Raw genomic sequence first — 15,194 nt, 5'->3', positions numbered from 1 at the left:
CAGCCCAGCCCCCTGCCACCCTCCCAGCCAGGAATTCCTTGCCAAGATCCCAGCCCAATCTCCCCTTTGCCAGTGGCAGCCATTCCCTGCGTCCTGTCCCTGCAGGCCTTGTCCCCAGTCCCTCTGCAGCTCTCCTGGAGCCCCTTCAGGGACTCTGAGCATTCCCTGGAATTCTCCCTTTTCCAAGCGAACATTCCCAGCTCTCCCAGCTTTTCCTCCCAGCAGAGCTGCTCCATCCCTCTGATCATCCTGGTCCTCTGGATCACTCCCACATTTCCATGTCCATCCGTGCTGGGATCTCTGAGCTGTGCACGGAATTCCTTCAAAACCCGCTTCATTCCCTTTGGAATTAATGGAAAACCCAAGGACACAGCGACAGCCAGCTGGAATTTCCATTTTCCTAAGCAGCAAGCAGGATCATTCCCAGAAGGAAAAACCTCCTTCCATCTTTATCCGCATATCCTCATGGACTCAGGTCATTAATTAAGCGATTAATTAATTAAGCAATTAATTAGCAATTAGAAAGGAAGCGATACCTACATGAGGCAGGGCCCGGGAATCCGGGATGTTAATTAGTGCTGAGCTCGTCAAACCCTCGGGAAGCTACAAATTAAAATGATCCGTTATCCAAGGAATTCTGGGAACAGGGATGAACACGCAGCAGCGAAAGCAACAATTAAAGGGATTAATCCAAACTAATATTCCCAACTCTGGGGTTTCCCAGGATGAGGCAAATTTGGGATGAACACAGGGTTTGTTTTTAGGGATGTTCGGCAAACAGCTGGATTGAGGTTGAGGAAAAATGGAATATTAAAGGGGAAAACTATGAAAAAGCTGTTAGTAATTCCCAGTGGAGGAGAGGCTTTTCCCTGGATACCGTGGACTGCAAACTCAAGGAGTTATTCTGGAATCCAGGGAAGGATCTGAGTCAGGGGGATGTAGAATGGGATTGGGAATGCTCAGGATCAAAGCCCAGGTCCAAGCCCAGCTCATTCCATGCAAACCAAAACCCGGGATCCCTTCCATGGGCAGGAAGCGGCAGCTCTGCTCCAGAATTCCAAGGATCCCTTGGATGTTGAAAAGGGGGAGGAATGAGAGGTTCTTCCCAGAAAACAGCCAGGTTTGAGGATCAGGCCAATCCCAACAGCATTCCTGGTTATCCAGCTCAGGCTTGTTCCCAAAACCCTGCTTTGATCCCACCAGATCCAGACCGGCATCCTTGGGCCAAACTCCACAATTTCCAGCTGTTCCACAGGGAAAACATTCCCTGAGGATCATTTTCCACCAGGATTCCCTCGTGGCTCTGGGAACTGGGAACAGCTCCTTTCCAGCTGGTTTATCCACGAGCAGACAGAACAAATCCCATGGAGCTGTGGAAGTCTTTCCCGAGCCTCTTCCCATGGGAATGAACCCTCAGAACACACCAGGAGCAGAGCAGACAGGACAAGGGCTGATCCAGCAGCCTCTTCCACAAATTCCACCTTTCCAAAACCCCACTCCATGTCCTTTTCCCAAAAAAACGAAGCCATGATTTTTAGGATTTTCCTCACTTTGGGTGACCGGGATGTGATTCCCGTGCACTTAAACTGGTTTTAAACTCCAGCTGAACTCCTGATCCTGCTCGGATCAGATGGATAAGGCGCTCCCGAACCTTGGAGCAGAGGGATTTCACCTCTGGTTGTTTTCCCGATTTTCCAGGGAAAGCAACAAAGGGATCCTTTGTTCCAACCATCCTTTCAAGCAGGGACCAAAGCCAGGCTTGGCAAGGAGGGAGAAAAACTCTGGAGCCACACAAGGAAATGCATCCATGAAAAATCCTGGCTCCTGCTTCCAAAGGGCCCTGAGCACGAGCTGCTGGCTTGGGATCCATCCCTTTTCCCGGGAAAGCAGATCAGGATGGTCCCTGCAGGACGGGATTGCTCCTTGACCTGCCAAATGTGGCCCAGGATGGGCAGAATGATCCCAATGGTCCATCCACGCCTCAATCCATGTCCACCTCCAGGAGAGGAGCAGCTTCCAGGGCCAGAAATCTGAGGTGGGAATTTTGGGTTGGCTTTCCATGAAGAAACTCCCTCCTTTCCCAAAATAACAGGAAAAACAAGGAAAGAAACAAATGGAGAAGGACGAATCCAGGATCAAACTGAAGAACTCCATTGGTGGCAGGGGGATTGTTTGGAAAACGTTTTTTCCAGGAAAAAAATGCCAGAATTTTCCACTTTGGAATGGTTTCTCTCCCCCTTTTCCTGCTGTTTAAACTCTCCCCTAAATTTGAGCTGAGTTTGGAGAAGTTTCCAATAAAATTATCCCAGGGAATGAAGCACCAGGATTCCAAAGCTGTCTCGTTCCTTCCTCTGGAATCTTTGGGATGGGATCCCGTATTCCCAGGAGCAGCTCCTGAGCTCTAGGGGGTATAAAGGGAGGAGAGTCCCTGTCCAGAGGTTTTATTCTCAAAGGAAAAAATGGGAACAGGTTTGCCACCAACGTGGTTTTCCATGAATAAATCATGGAAATCAGAGGAGAGGATTCCAGGGAATCGTGGGCATGGCTGATCCCACTCTGGGCATCCCAGGGTGTTCTCCCCATCCTGGCCACTCAGAAAAACGGGACAAACTGGGAATCCTGCCAATAGATATGTCTGAGCACTTCCTGCACTGGATTGTGGCAAATCCCAATTCCAGATCATGGAAAACTCCAGATCCGGGTCATGGGAAACTGGGATCAAGTTCCACATCTCAAGTTGGGATCCCACAGATTCCCACATTATTCCATCAGTTTTCTCCCAAGTTTCTCTGTCTTGGACTTTAAAAAGGGGGATTTTATTACAAAAAGTCCCGTTCCCAAATTCCATGTTTTCCACAGACACGTTCCAGTTACTTCCCTGATAAAAGATGAAGCCCAGCTGTAAATTTTAAGGATAAATCCTTAAAAGGGAAGCAAAAAGGAGGAAATGAGGCTGCTTTCCCAACTTCCTAATGCTCTAATCAGGAGCATTTTTGGGAGCTGCTTTTCCCTTTCCACACTTTTCACTGGAGCCAACTTTTCCCAATTCTCCTGTCCCAATCCCAATGGAGACTGAAGGATTTCAGGACAAGATCCCAACGGAGCTGTGAATAGGATCATGGAATCATGGAATGATTTGGGTGGGAAGGATCTTGAATCTCATCCCATTCCACCCTCTCCATGGGCAGGGACCCCTCCCACAATCCCAGGTTTCTCCAAGCCCCATCCATCCTGGCCCTGGACACTTCCAAGGATAAGGATTTAGAATGAGAGGGAATGAGCAGGGCCACATCCACAGGTTTTTTTGGGAATTTTCCAAATTCCTGATTCCCAGCTTGATGTGGGACCCAGCCCAAGCCTTCCTGGGGATACACCACAAATATCCAAAAGCACCAGAACATCCTTGGGAATAGAAACCCCCAGGAGCCATCAAGGACATGGATAAAGAGCAGGATCCATGCCCAAATTGGTCATCTTGGATTAAGCAGCTCCTCCATCTCTGGAATTGCTCAAAACCAGAGAAACTGAGACAGGAAACACCTGGAAGACAGACTCCTTCCAGAAACTCCAACTTTTCCAGCCCTGTGGCTTCCACAAACAGGGAGAAGGGAAATTCCAGCCCTTGATATCCCAACAAGGGATGTGAGACTGGGAAAAGATCCACCAAACATTCCTGGCACCATTCCCAGCTGCTCCCGAGGCACAGAGATCCTCCAGAGGGATCGCCTCAGGATCCGTGCATCCCATGCACAGCTCTGGACAGGTCTGTCCCAAAGATTCCTTCTTCTGGAGAAGGAACCTGAGGGCTGTGGATATGGGAAGTTTCCAGAAGAACAGAAGCTCCAGGGATGTGTCCATCCTGATCCATTCCCAAGGGAATGCTGAGATCCCTCAAATTCATTGGAACTGCACCAATTCCCCACTCCCACCACCACGGATTCGGGATTCCACAATTCCAGTACAGTAAAATTTCTGCAAGCCAGGAGCCAAACTGGGAAAACGAGACCTGGCCATGGAGCAAGGATGACAGAGGCTCAGGGAATTTTTGCTTTCCTTGGGAAGAACCTGGCATGGATTTCTCTCCATCAGGAAAGCAAATCCAGTCCCTCATTCCCAACAGAGGGAATGAGGAGGAGTTTGGGGTTGTGCACGTGAGGAGAGGGAGGGAAAACACAGGAAAGTTGGAAAAGGATGGATCCAACTGGATCCGGCCTCACATCAGCACCTTGGACCCACCCTCACCAGATCCACTGGAGAATGGAAAGAATCTGGGATCTTCCCAGCGCATTTTCCGTACCTGGATGGGGATCAGGGGCTCCTTGTCATCGATGTCGATGAGGACGTCGTCCCTGGGTGTGAGGCTGACGTCATCTGCAACTGGAGCGGGGCGGCACCATGATCCCAGTGTTTGGGAATCCCAGAGCCCAAAAACCTTGGGATCAACCTCCAGGAGTCATCCCAGTTTCTCCCAGACCCCACCTCCATGATCCCAATCTCATCCAGACCCCTGAGACCATAAAAGTTCATCTCCCTGATCCCAAACTCATCCCAGACACTTCCCACCACACAAAGTTCATCTCCAAGATCCCAGTCCCATTATCTCAATCCCATCCAGGGCTCCAAGGAGTCAGGAGAGGGACCTGGGACAAGGACATGGAGTGCCAGAACAAGGGGGAATGGATTGAACTGAAGGAGGGGAGATTTCAGTGGAATATTGGGAAAAAATTCCTGGCTGTGAGGGTGGGCAGGGGGTGGGCTGGAATTCCCAGAGCAGCTGTGGCTGCCCCTGGATCCCTGGCAGTGCCCAAGGCCAGGTTGGACATTGGGGTTTGGATCCACCTGGGACAGTGGGAGGTGTCCCTGCCCATGGATGGGGTGGAACGGGATCATCTTTAAGTCCCTCCCAACCCAACCATTCCATGACTCCACGAAGAACACAAATCCCAACATTCCCACATACCTGGCTGCTCCTGGGGTGCCCCCGTGTCCTGCTGGGAGGGATCCCAGTAGAATTCCTGGAGGGAGCGGATCGTGCACTGTCCCACCACGGGTCTCCGGCCGAAGGGGCGGTTGTCGATGATCTTCAGGATGATGGGGGGGCTGTAGAGGCTCTCCTTGGGCAGACGCTGCGGGAAGAGGGAAGGGAAGATGGAATGAGGCTCGAAAGGGAGGGCAGAAGTTCTGTAACACCCCCAAAAATCCAAGGGCAGCGGGAACTTCACTAGAAGAACCATTTTTATGGAATTTTGAGGTCCTTCACCAGAAGAACGAATTTTATGACACCTCCGGGTCCTTCACCACATGACCCATTTTTATGGGGTTTTAAGGTCTTTCACCAGATGTATTTTTGTGGGATTTTGAGGTCCTTCACCATAAAATCTGTTTTTACAGGACTATCCTTCACAAGACCCACTTTTATGGTACTTTGAAGTCCTTCAGCACAACATCCAATTTTATGGGACCTCCAGGTCCTTCAGCATAAGACCCATTTTAATGGGACCTCCAAAACCCTTCAAAAGATCAATTTCTATGGGACTTTGAGGTTCTTCACAAAATATATTTTTATGGGAATGTGAGGTCCTCCAATACAAGATCCCGTTTTATTGGCCTTTGAGGTCATTCGCAAGACACATTTTCATGGAACTTCGAGGTCCTTCACCCCAAGATCTGTTTTTTATGGGACCTTCACAAGATCCACCTTTATGGGACTTCGAGGTCCTTCGCCAGATCCATTTTTATAGGATTTTAAGGTACTTCACCCCATTTTTGAGGACGTTCCCTTCCCTCTGAACCACCCCAGTCCCGCTGGGACCTCACCACTTCCATGTAGAGCACGCAGACGTCAAAGTTGGGGTTCTTCTTGACGTTCTTGATGACGCTGGACTGGACGCGCTGCCCCCCACACTCCACCAGCAGGCTGGGCGAGGTCACGCTGGCCAGCTGGAAGCTCTTGAGGTTCCTCAGCCCCCAGGCCAGGATCTGTGGGATGAGGGGACACCAAATCCTCAGCCAAAGCTCTGCTTCCAGGTTTCCATGGGGCTCCTCGGCAGTGGAGGAGAACCCGGAGGTTCAACCATGTAGGACAAGCAGTGGTGGGAATTATGGAATCCTTGAGGTTGAAAAAGACCTCCAAGGTCATGGAGTTCAACCTGTGACTGATCGCCACCTCGGCACCAGGAGTTCCATGGACACTTCCAGGGATGGGGACTCCAAAGCTTCCTGGGCACTCCCAGTGCCTGACCACCCTTTCCATGAGGAAATTCCTCCTGATATCCAACCTGAACTTCATCCTTATCCCATCCCCTGTTCCCTGAACTTCATCCTTATCCCATGCCCTGTTCTCTGAACTTCATCCTTATCACATCCCTCATTCCCTGAACTTCATCCTTATCCCATCCCCTGTTCTCTGAACTTCATCCTTATCCCATCCCTCATTCCCTGAACTTCATCCTTATCCCATCCCCTGTTCTCTGAACTTCATCCTTATCCTATCCCGCGTTCCCTGAACTTCATCCTTATCCTTACCCCATCCCTCATTCCCTGGGAGCAGATCCCAACATCCCCAGCTCCACCTTCCTGTCAGGAAATTGTGAAGAGTCAGGAGTACCCCCTGGAGCCTCCTTTTTTTTGGAATCGCACCCCAGAATCCCTCTTGGATCCCATTCCCGGCTCTCGTTCCCGGATCCATGGCTCACCTCGATGGCCGTGCGCTGCAGGACGGGTTTGATTCCCTGCGGGACCATGTAAACGTTGGGCTCCCGCTGTGGGGGCGGATAGGGAAGGTCGGAATCCGCGGACTGCGGGAGCGGAGAGGGAAAGGAAAACATCAGGAAGTGCCAGGATGGGACATAAACCCCTTTCCATGTTGGATCCACCCAGCATCTCCATCCTTGCCAAACTGATCTCCCCCAGGAAATCCAGGACAGCCAGAGGAGAGAGATGAGGAATGGCAGGATGGAGGTGCCAGAAAAGTGGTTTTATCTCTTTAATCCATCCTGGAGAAGATCCAACATTTCTGAGTTTCTCCCAGGGATCTGCCCTCCAAGGTTAAACCGTTTTTAGGGAATGATAGGATGGAACCGCCTCTATCCCTCCCGGGATAACGGCAGGGATGAAGCAGCAGCAGCAGTTTGTAGTTGGGCAATTCCCAAAAAATTTAGTGGGAGCAGCACCATGGGATGGGGGATTGGCATTGCCTCTGGATCTGGGAAGGGGCTGTGGTTCATCCCACACTTCATGGATAATCCAGAAATCCAAGGGATAGGGCTCAGGTGAAACTACCTGGGAATTCCATTGGGATCATCCCAAATCTGGGAGGCAGCCAAGGAATTCCCAATTTACCTTTCCGGAGGAGGAGAGTGGGAACCAGAATTCCTCCCCTTTTATTTTCCTGCATCTCCCAGAGCACCCGGAAAGTCCAGAATGAAAGCAAAACCTCTGGAAATCCATCCCAGGAGCATGGAATTCTCTCCCAGCTGGAATTTTATTGGATTCAGTGATGTGTGTTTTAATTACGGGACTGGGTGAAGGATTGGTTCTCCAAAGTGATTTTCCACATGGAATCATGGAATGGTTGGGGTTCGAAAGGGCCTCAAGGATCATCCAAAGTTCCAATCCCCCTTTCCCAAAAAATTCCAAGCTTTAATTTTCCTTGGGAATTGCTGGTTCCTGAGTCCAGCTGCTCATTAACCAAAGGATTTCAGGAATTCCATGTGGGAGGAGGTGCCTGGGATTCCCACATGGAGCAGCCACTCCTCCATCCCACGATCCATCTGCTCCCAGCGTGGGTTAGTGCTGGCAGGGAATGGGAATTTTATCTGGGATAACCTGAAGGAGAAGGGAGAGCTGCAGAGAATTCCCACATTCCCTGGGTTACCTCTGGAACTCTAATTCCCAAAAAAAACCTCATTTCAGTCTGCTCAGGGCTGAAATCATGGAATGGTTTGGGTTTGAAGGGATTTTGGAGATCAATCCTTTGGCAAATCCAGTGGGAAATCCTCGGGAAAGAGCTCCTGCCCCATCCATCCTCTCCAGGATCAACTTGGATTTTAACCCTGCATCATTCCAGGGATTTTTAAGTCCTTCCTGCTGGTCTCCCAGTGGTTTTCCAGGAGTTCTCCTGGATTCCAGTTGAATGTCAGAGGATGGAATATTGGAATGGAGGGGAATGAACAGTGAATGCCAGGGATGAGGCAGGAGCAGGGAAGGATCAGGATGGAACTGGGAAAAAATAATTCCCAGACAAAGCCGGCTGGTGGGAGGAAAATCCATGAAAATCCTGCTGGGAGCCAGGATGGGTTGAACAAGGATAAATCCGAGGGAATCCAAGTGGCAAGGAGCTCTGGAAATCAGGATTCCAACCCAGATTTGGATCCAGGATGAGTGAAAATCAACATGGATGAGGCCAAAAAAAAAAAAAAAAGGCTGGAAAAGATTCCCAGTTTACATGGAAGCTGGGATGCGATCCAAAGATAAATCCCAGAGTTCAGTGGGAATTTAGCCCCAAAAGGCCATTCCCAAGAAAAAATGGATAAGGATGGAGCCAGCCTGGTCCTTCAGGAGCACCCATGGGGCACCGGAGGCTCTGGCTGCCACCAATCCTTGGGATGCAGCCTCAGGAATTTTCTCAGGATGGGGTTCCTGCAATCCCGCTCTCCCCAAAAGGTTCTGCTGGGATTTTCTTGGATTCTGGGAAAAGGGAAGGAAAGGGAAGAGAGTGATACCCATTGGAGGATCCCCTCCGAGAACAAGGCAGGGATGCAGAGCTGTGGAATGCCCCATCCCGGAATTCCAGCGGTGGGAGGAAATGGAGGAAAAAACAGGAGAGAGATGGTTATGGACAATATGGAACAGCGGGGTGAGTTCCCAAGGAAAGGTGGTTTGGGCGGGACAAAAATATTGTAAAAATGTATTTATCCCATCAAATCCAACTTTCCTGGGAATGTGGCTCAGATCTTTCCTAGCTCATCTCCCGGATTTTGGGATTAACAGCTCCGAGGGCCACAACAACATTCCAAGAGTTGTTCCCATTCCCTGTCTGGAGTTTTCCAACGTCCCAACTCTTGGTTCAGCCTGAGATTGGCACCATGGGATGCACAAGGATAAAGTCTTGGGATCCTGGGTGTGGAATCAGAATCATGGGAATGATCAAATCTCATGGAATCTCATGGAGTTTTCTGTTAGAAAATTCATCTCATTCCATGGGCAGGGAACCTTCCACTATCCCAGGTTACTCCAAGCCCCATCCAACCTATCCCTGAATTTTTCATGGGATGAGGGACAAAAATTTCCTTCGGAACAACTGGAACAGTCCAGCACATCCTCAATTCACAGCAAATTTCCTATGGAAAGTTTGGAATTGGGATTTCCCAAGGGTAGCCCAGCATTCCGGCTCTGGCACACCTGGGTTGAGATGGGACACCACATTATGGAGGATAAATGGATCCCAACATTCCTGGCCATGAGGAAAAGCTCATCCAGCCAGAGGTCACTCATATTCCCAAAATCCTGCTGCTCCCAGCTTGACCCATCCGGGAAAAAGAGGATTTCCCAATGAAGGAAATTTGAACAATTCCAAGAGGAAAAACAAGGAATTCCTAAAGACTCACCTCATCCAGGCTGGAGGAGAGATCGCTCTGGGAAAGAGGAGGAAAGGACGGAATTAGAGGAATTCTCATTCCTAAGCCAATCCCAAGGTTTATAATTGGAGCTGACATCCGAAGGGAATCATGAAATGGTTTGGGGAGGAAAAATCCATAGGATCCCATCCAGAGACACCCCCTCCCACTATCCCAGGTGGATCCAGCCTGGCCTGGGACATTGCCAGGGATCCAGGGACAGCCACAGCTGCTCTGGGAATTCCAGCCCAGCCCCTGCCCACCCTCCCAGCCAGGAATTCCTTGCCAAGATCCCAGCCCAATCTCCCCTTTGCCAGTGGGAGCCATTCCCTGTGTCCTGTCCCTGCAGGCCTTGTCCCCAGTCCCTGGAGCTCCTTTAGGGACTCAGAGCTATCCCTGGAATTTTCCCTTCTCCAGGGGAACATTCCCAGCTCTCCCAGCCTGGCTCCAGAGCCTTTGGAGTATCTCCATGGGGTCCTGTGGATCCTGAAATGGGATAAATTTGCCCTGTCAGGAAGGAGCTGCCCCACTCCCAGTTTTCCTTATCAGCTGAGGAAAATCAGAATCTCTGTGCTTTAGGATTCCTTCATCCTAAAAAGAATTCCCTAGGACACGATGGAGGGATTGCTGCAGGGCTGGAAACAGGCTCCAAATCCCTGGGAAAGCTGGGAATGGTGCTGGATTTGCAAGGAGGAGTCGGGAATTACCTCAAATCCAGGGATGTGATGAACAGCTGGCTGCAGGGAGAGAACATAATTCCCATTAATATTCCCACTGCTAACTCCTCTTTTTCCAGGAGGGAAACATCAGCCTCTTCTGTTCCCAGCTCTAAAAATCCTGGATTCTCATCCAGCCAGGAAGCACCAAATCCACCCAGACGATTCCCACTGGGATCAAACAGCTCCTCTGGGAGCACATCTCATTCCAAGGCTTTTCCAAGGCCTTTCCCACCCACTTCTGAGGGAATGAGGAGGAGGAAGCGGCCACATGTGGATATTTGGGGCCTTCTCCTGCTGTTTGGGCTGGGAAGAGAGAATTGTGGGATTCCCATTCCCAGATAAACCATGGGGCTGGGAAGGAAGAGTGGGATACAGGGACTGAGCTTTCCAATCCATCCCTTTCACCTGGCACATCTGGGATGCAGCCATTGGAAAAGCTGGAGTGGCTTCAGCTCTCCTTAACTCCCTCCAGAAATATTTCAAGGAAACGGCAGCATTCCTTAGGGAATTGGCAATTCCCAGCTCCCTCAGGATCCCTGAGACTTCCCCAGGACTTGTCCAAGGAGAGAAGGATCCATCCAGCCCATCCCACCTGGAATTCTGCACTATTCCATCAGGCCAATCCTAAACCACCTCTTTTCCCACCTGGAAAACCTCATCCTATGGAATTATCCCTCAAAAAGGGACAAATTCCAAATCCCTCCAGTTCTTCGCAGGCTCCAAAGGCACCAATGGAAAACCCATCGCCTGGACAAGATGGACCCTGGGGCAGAACCGGAATTTTGGAGCATTCCAGACTCAGGGATGGATCTCACCTTTTCCCTCTGGATCAGCTCGAAGGCAGCCAGGAGCTCCCCAACATTCCGGCCGGATTTGAGGACGGGATACCAGGAAAGCCGTGGCGAGCGCTCCAGGCTGGGCCGGCAGATGCAGCGTCCCATGAATTCATCCGCGCCCTGGAAAGGGAATTCCAGGGAATTGGGAACCATGGGAATTGGGATCATCCTTGCCATCCCTTTTCCCAGAGAAATCCATCCCCCCCTCAGCCCAAAGTCGAGAGCGAGGGATGATCCCGTTATGGGATTGGGGCAGGAAAAACAAATGGGATCGGCGTTCATAGAGCCTCCAGTTTTCCAACTCCTCCCTGGAATTCCTAAGGTTGGAAAAACACTTTTTTAAGAGAAGAACACCTTTTTAGGAATTCCTATCCCAGGTTTTCCAGAGCAGGAACTCCGAGCCTTTGTCAGCTCCTAAAAATCCCATTCCCTGGGATCTTTGGAATCTTTCCTATTTCCTGCTGGGAAGGAGCAGGAGAGAGAGAAAAAGATTCCTGAGATATTCTCAAGCCCTTCCCAAGGTGTATTCCAAGTGTTTTTCCAGCCTGCTTTTTCTGGGAAAAACCTCAAGTTCCTGCCACCAACCCCCGAGAATTCCATTATTCCCAGGACCTTTGGACACTGCAAACAGCAGAGGGCATTTCCCTACTTCCATAACTGCATCCAGCATTATCCCAAGGTTTTTCCATGAGGAAACTCCGGTAATTTTCCTACTTTAAATGACAATGAGGAAGCTCAATGAATGGGACCTCAAGGACACCACAGGATTTTCCCTGGAATTTTTCTCCTCTGGAATGTCCACCTCAAAGCCTGAACCACCCAGAGATGCTGGACATCACATTCCAGAGGCTGGGAATTCCCGGCAGGAATCGCCACACTCACATAGGTGTCGTGGTCATAGATTTCCACCAGGATGTTGGGAGGGGACTCGGCCACGTCCTGAGAATTCCCGAAAATCTCGATCTCGTAGAAGATCAGGGTCTGATCCCAGGTGGGATTCAGGGTGTTCTTCGCCACCACCGTCTTCTGGCTCTGGTGCAGGAAGGACACGATGGCGTAGGGATCTGCGGGAATGGGATTCAAGGATTGGGGCTCAGGGATGGATCCCAGCTCCGGCTCTTCCCAGAATTCCAAGCTCCATCCAGAACTGGCTCCCAAAGAATTTGGCATTTCTCAGCTCACTCCATCTCACCCCGCATTCCCTCAGGTCTTGCTTGAGGAGAAAGGAGCTGCCCAGTCTATCCCACTTGGAATTCGGCATTCCAAGCCCAAACTGCCTGGTTTTCCAGCTGGAAAGGCTCAGTCTGAGAGCTGGGATTGTTCTAAAGATCCAGGAAAATCTTAGAGCCACTCTGGGGCCTAAAGGAACTCCAGGAGAGCTGGAGAGGGATTTGGGATAAGGGAAGGAGGCACAGGACACAGGGAATGGCTTCCCACTGGGAAAGGGGAGATTGGGCTGGGATCCTGGGAAGGAATTCCTGGCTGGGAGGTAGAGGAGCATCCCACATATCCCTGGATGCAGATTCCAGGAACATCCCACACATGCCTGGGGGCTTTAATGGGAGTCAAAAGATGCAGCTTCCAGGATTATCCCACATCCCCCTGGATTCAGATCCCAGGATTATTGCACAAATCCCTGGGTGAAGATACCAGGATTAAACCACATCCATGGATTCAGATCCAAGGAACAGCCCACATACATCCCTGGATTCAGATCCCAGGATCATCCCATATTCCTGGATTCAGATCCCAGGAAAATCCCGCATTCCTGGATTCGGATCCCAGGATGATGCCACAAACCACTGGATTGAGATCCCAAGATTATCCCACACCCCCTGGAAGCAGGGCCAGCTGATCCCAGCAGCATTCCCCCTTTTCCCCAGGAACTGGGGCACCAGGGGTTGGATTTCCCCCTCTATCCACGCTTAACAATCCAGAACCACTCAGACATTCCCAACAACCCACTTTGGGAAGAGCCTTTCCCACTTTTCCTCAGCCAAATCCTTTACAATAAACAAAAAACCCTGGATTTGGAGTTGCTTTATATTCATTTTACCTCCTCCCCAGCTCCTCCTTTTTTTTTTTTTTTTCATGGAAGCCTCTCTAAAGCCCCTTTGTTGGGAGCAGGGAATGTTTATTTTTCCAACTGCCAAGCCCCTTTAATGAACTCCTTTATTCCCGGCAGCGGGAATCACAATCCCACATTGTGGAACGTTGCTGTTCGTGTTGTCCTTGGCTAGGATTTTTCCAAAGGAAAACTATTCCGGACTCCCCTCCCGGGCCATGAGCTCACCTCGCTCCCACCTCCTCATCCCAACAAGGAGCCTTTTGTGGGAATTCCAGGTGGGAGCAGGCACTGGGGGATTTTTTTTGGACGCTCTGGGGTGTTTATTCCCAAAAATCACATTATTCCAACTACTGGGAAAAGCAGGATTCCCTCAAGATCACGATCCAGCTACTTCCCCAGTTTTGGGATTGACCCTGTTTCCCATCATTCCTGATGGTGTTGTTCCAAGTGGGGTTGAAATCCCAGAATTTGGAGGGAAATCCCCCCCAAATTTTTCCTTCTGTGAATTCTCATGGGAATCGAGCAGGGATAGCCCCAGAGGGATGTTGGATCTCTCCCACCAGTGGACTCTTTTCCCAGGATTTGGGACATTACACATTATCCGAGCTCTGATCCAGAGGAGGTGACATTCCCTTTCCCCGCTTTACCAGCTCCAAAGCATTAATGGGAATACCTGGCTGGAATGGCCCAGCCTCCAGGAATGAGAATGTGGAATTTTCTGGCTGCTGGGATAATTCCAGGCATTGCATCGCCCTCTCAATCACATTTCAAAGGGATGTTCTACCTGCATCCAACCACCCAAGCACCTCCAGCATGGAAATCCCATGGATAAAAGGATTTCTCCTATTCTAACTTCTTTCTTATCCCAAAAAACCCCAGTGTGGGAAGTCCCGACCACACCAGCACAATCCTGGGAATTTCAGAAATCCCTGGAGTTATGCTGGGAAAGGGTGGAGCAGCAGAATGTGGAAAACTCCTCCACAAAGGCCAGCCCCTGTTTTCCACCTGGATTCCCTTTTTTCCATTAAAATCTCCTTCCTAAATCCCAAATCCCAGGGACTGCTGCCCCCCTGTGCAGCTAGGAGAAGGGGGATGCTAAGGAATTATGGAATCACGGAATCCTGGACTGTTTTGGGATGGAAAGGAACTTAGGGATCACCCAGATCCAACCCCATGGGCTGGGAAGCCTCCACTGGATCAAATCCAACAAGGAATTTCCTGAGGATGCTGGAGAAGAAGGGGCCGGACTGTGCTAAGGTCCCAATAAAATCCTGTCACCCTCTGGAATTTTCCCTGGGCACATCCCATGGAAGTTTCACCCTGTGCTCCATCATATCCAGCATGGAGAATGAAAGGCTTCAGAGATTCCTTGGAGCCCATTCCAGGCCTGGAGGGGCTCCAGGAGAGCTGCAGAGGGACTGGGGACAAGGCCTGCAGGGACAGCACACAGGGAATGGCTGCCACTGGCAAAGGGGAGATTGGGCTGGGATCTTGGCAAGGAATTCCTGGCAGGGGTGGGGCTGGAATTCCCAGAGCAGCTGTGGCTGCCCCTGCATCCCTGCCAGTGCCCAAGGCCAGGCTGGACATTGGGGATTGGATCCACCTGGGACAGTGGGAGGTGTCCTGGCATGTGGATGCTCCCACTCTGTTCCCAGAATTCCATCCCGGTGTAGATCCAGACTCACCGGAGAAGCTGTCCTTGTCCATGGCAATGAGATCCCGTGCCTGGTACAGGTAACAGCGTAGGTGGAATCTGTTTCCAGCTGCCAGAAGAACAGGAAACGTGGAAAAGATGCCAGGGAGATTCCATCACTCCTCATCTCCCGTCTGAAAGAATCCTAGTTTAATTCCCCAGTGCCAATCCTGGAGCCTGTGGATGTTCCCATATGCACCATACTCCCCTCTACCCTTTTTCCATCTTTATTTTTCCATCTTTTTTTGGGAAAGGGATGGG

General features: G+C 50.6%; 1 protein-coding gene across 8 annotated transcripts in view; it reads right to left on the bottom strand.

Annotated features, from left to right (window-relative positions):
- Window positions 1–15,194, bottom strand: part of DYSF (dysferlin) — a 71,579-nt gene that overhangs the window by 31,070 nt on the left and 25,315 nt on the right. For 4 of the 8 annotated variants that reach the window (XM_041427576.1, XM_041427578.1, XM_041427575.1 and 1 more), the window contains 10 exons: window positions 14,926–15,003; window positions 12,055–12,236; window positions 11,152–11,292; window positions 10,325–10,354; window positions 9,609–9,635; window positions 6,696–6,797; window positions 5,818–5,979; window positions 4,961–5,126; window positions 4,298–4,371; window positions 541–603 (listed from right to left, as the gene is read on the bottom strand). In XM_041427576.1, coding sequence (XP_041283510.1) covers window positions 541–603; window positions 4,298–4,371; window positions 4,961–5,126; window positions 5,818–5,979; window positions 6,696–6,797; window positions 9,609–9,635; window positions 10,325–10,354; window positions 11,152–11,292; window positions 12,055–12,236; window positions 14,926–15,003 — 1,025 coding nt within the window. The remainder of the gene's footprint in view (window positions 1–540; window positions 604–4,297; window positions 4,372–4,960; window positions 5,127–5,817; window positions 5,980–6,695; window positions 6,798–9,608; window positions 9,636–10,324; window positions 10,355–11,151; window positions 11,293–12,054; window positions 12,237–14,925; window positions 15,004–15,194) is intronic. The other 4 variants (XM_041427580.1, XM_041427582.1, XM_041427579.1 and 1 more) reach the window with 1 other exon arrangement.

Source organism: Onychostruthus taczanowskii, unplaced genomic scaffold (assembly GCF_017590055.1).
Source record: "Onychostruthus taczanowskii isolate IOZ18803 unplaced genomic scaffold, ASM1759005v1 scaffold117, whole genome shotgun sequence".
In the NCBI taxonomy this organism is placed as follows: Eukaryota; Metazoa; Chordata; class Aves; order Passeriformes; family Passeridae; genus Onychostruthus; species Onychostruthus taczanowskii.
Note: the sequence above shows the minus strand (reverse complement) of the source record. Positions and strands in the feature narration are given on the sequence as shown.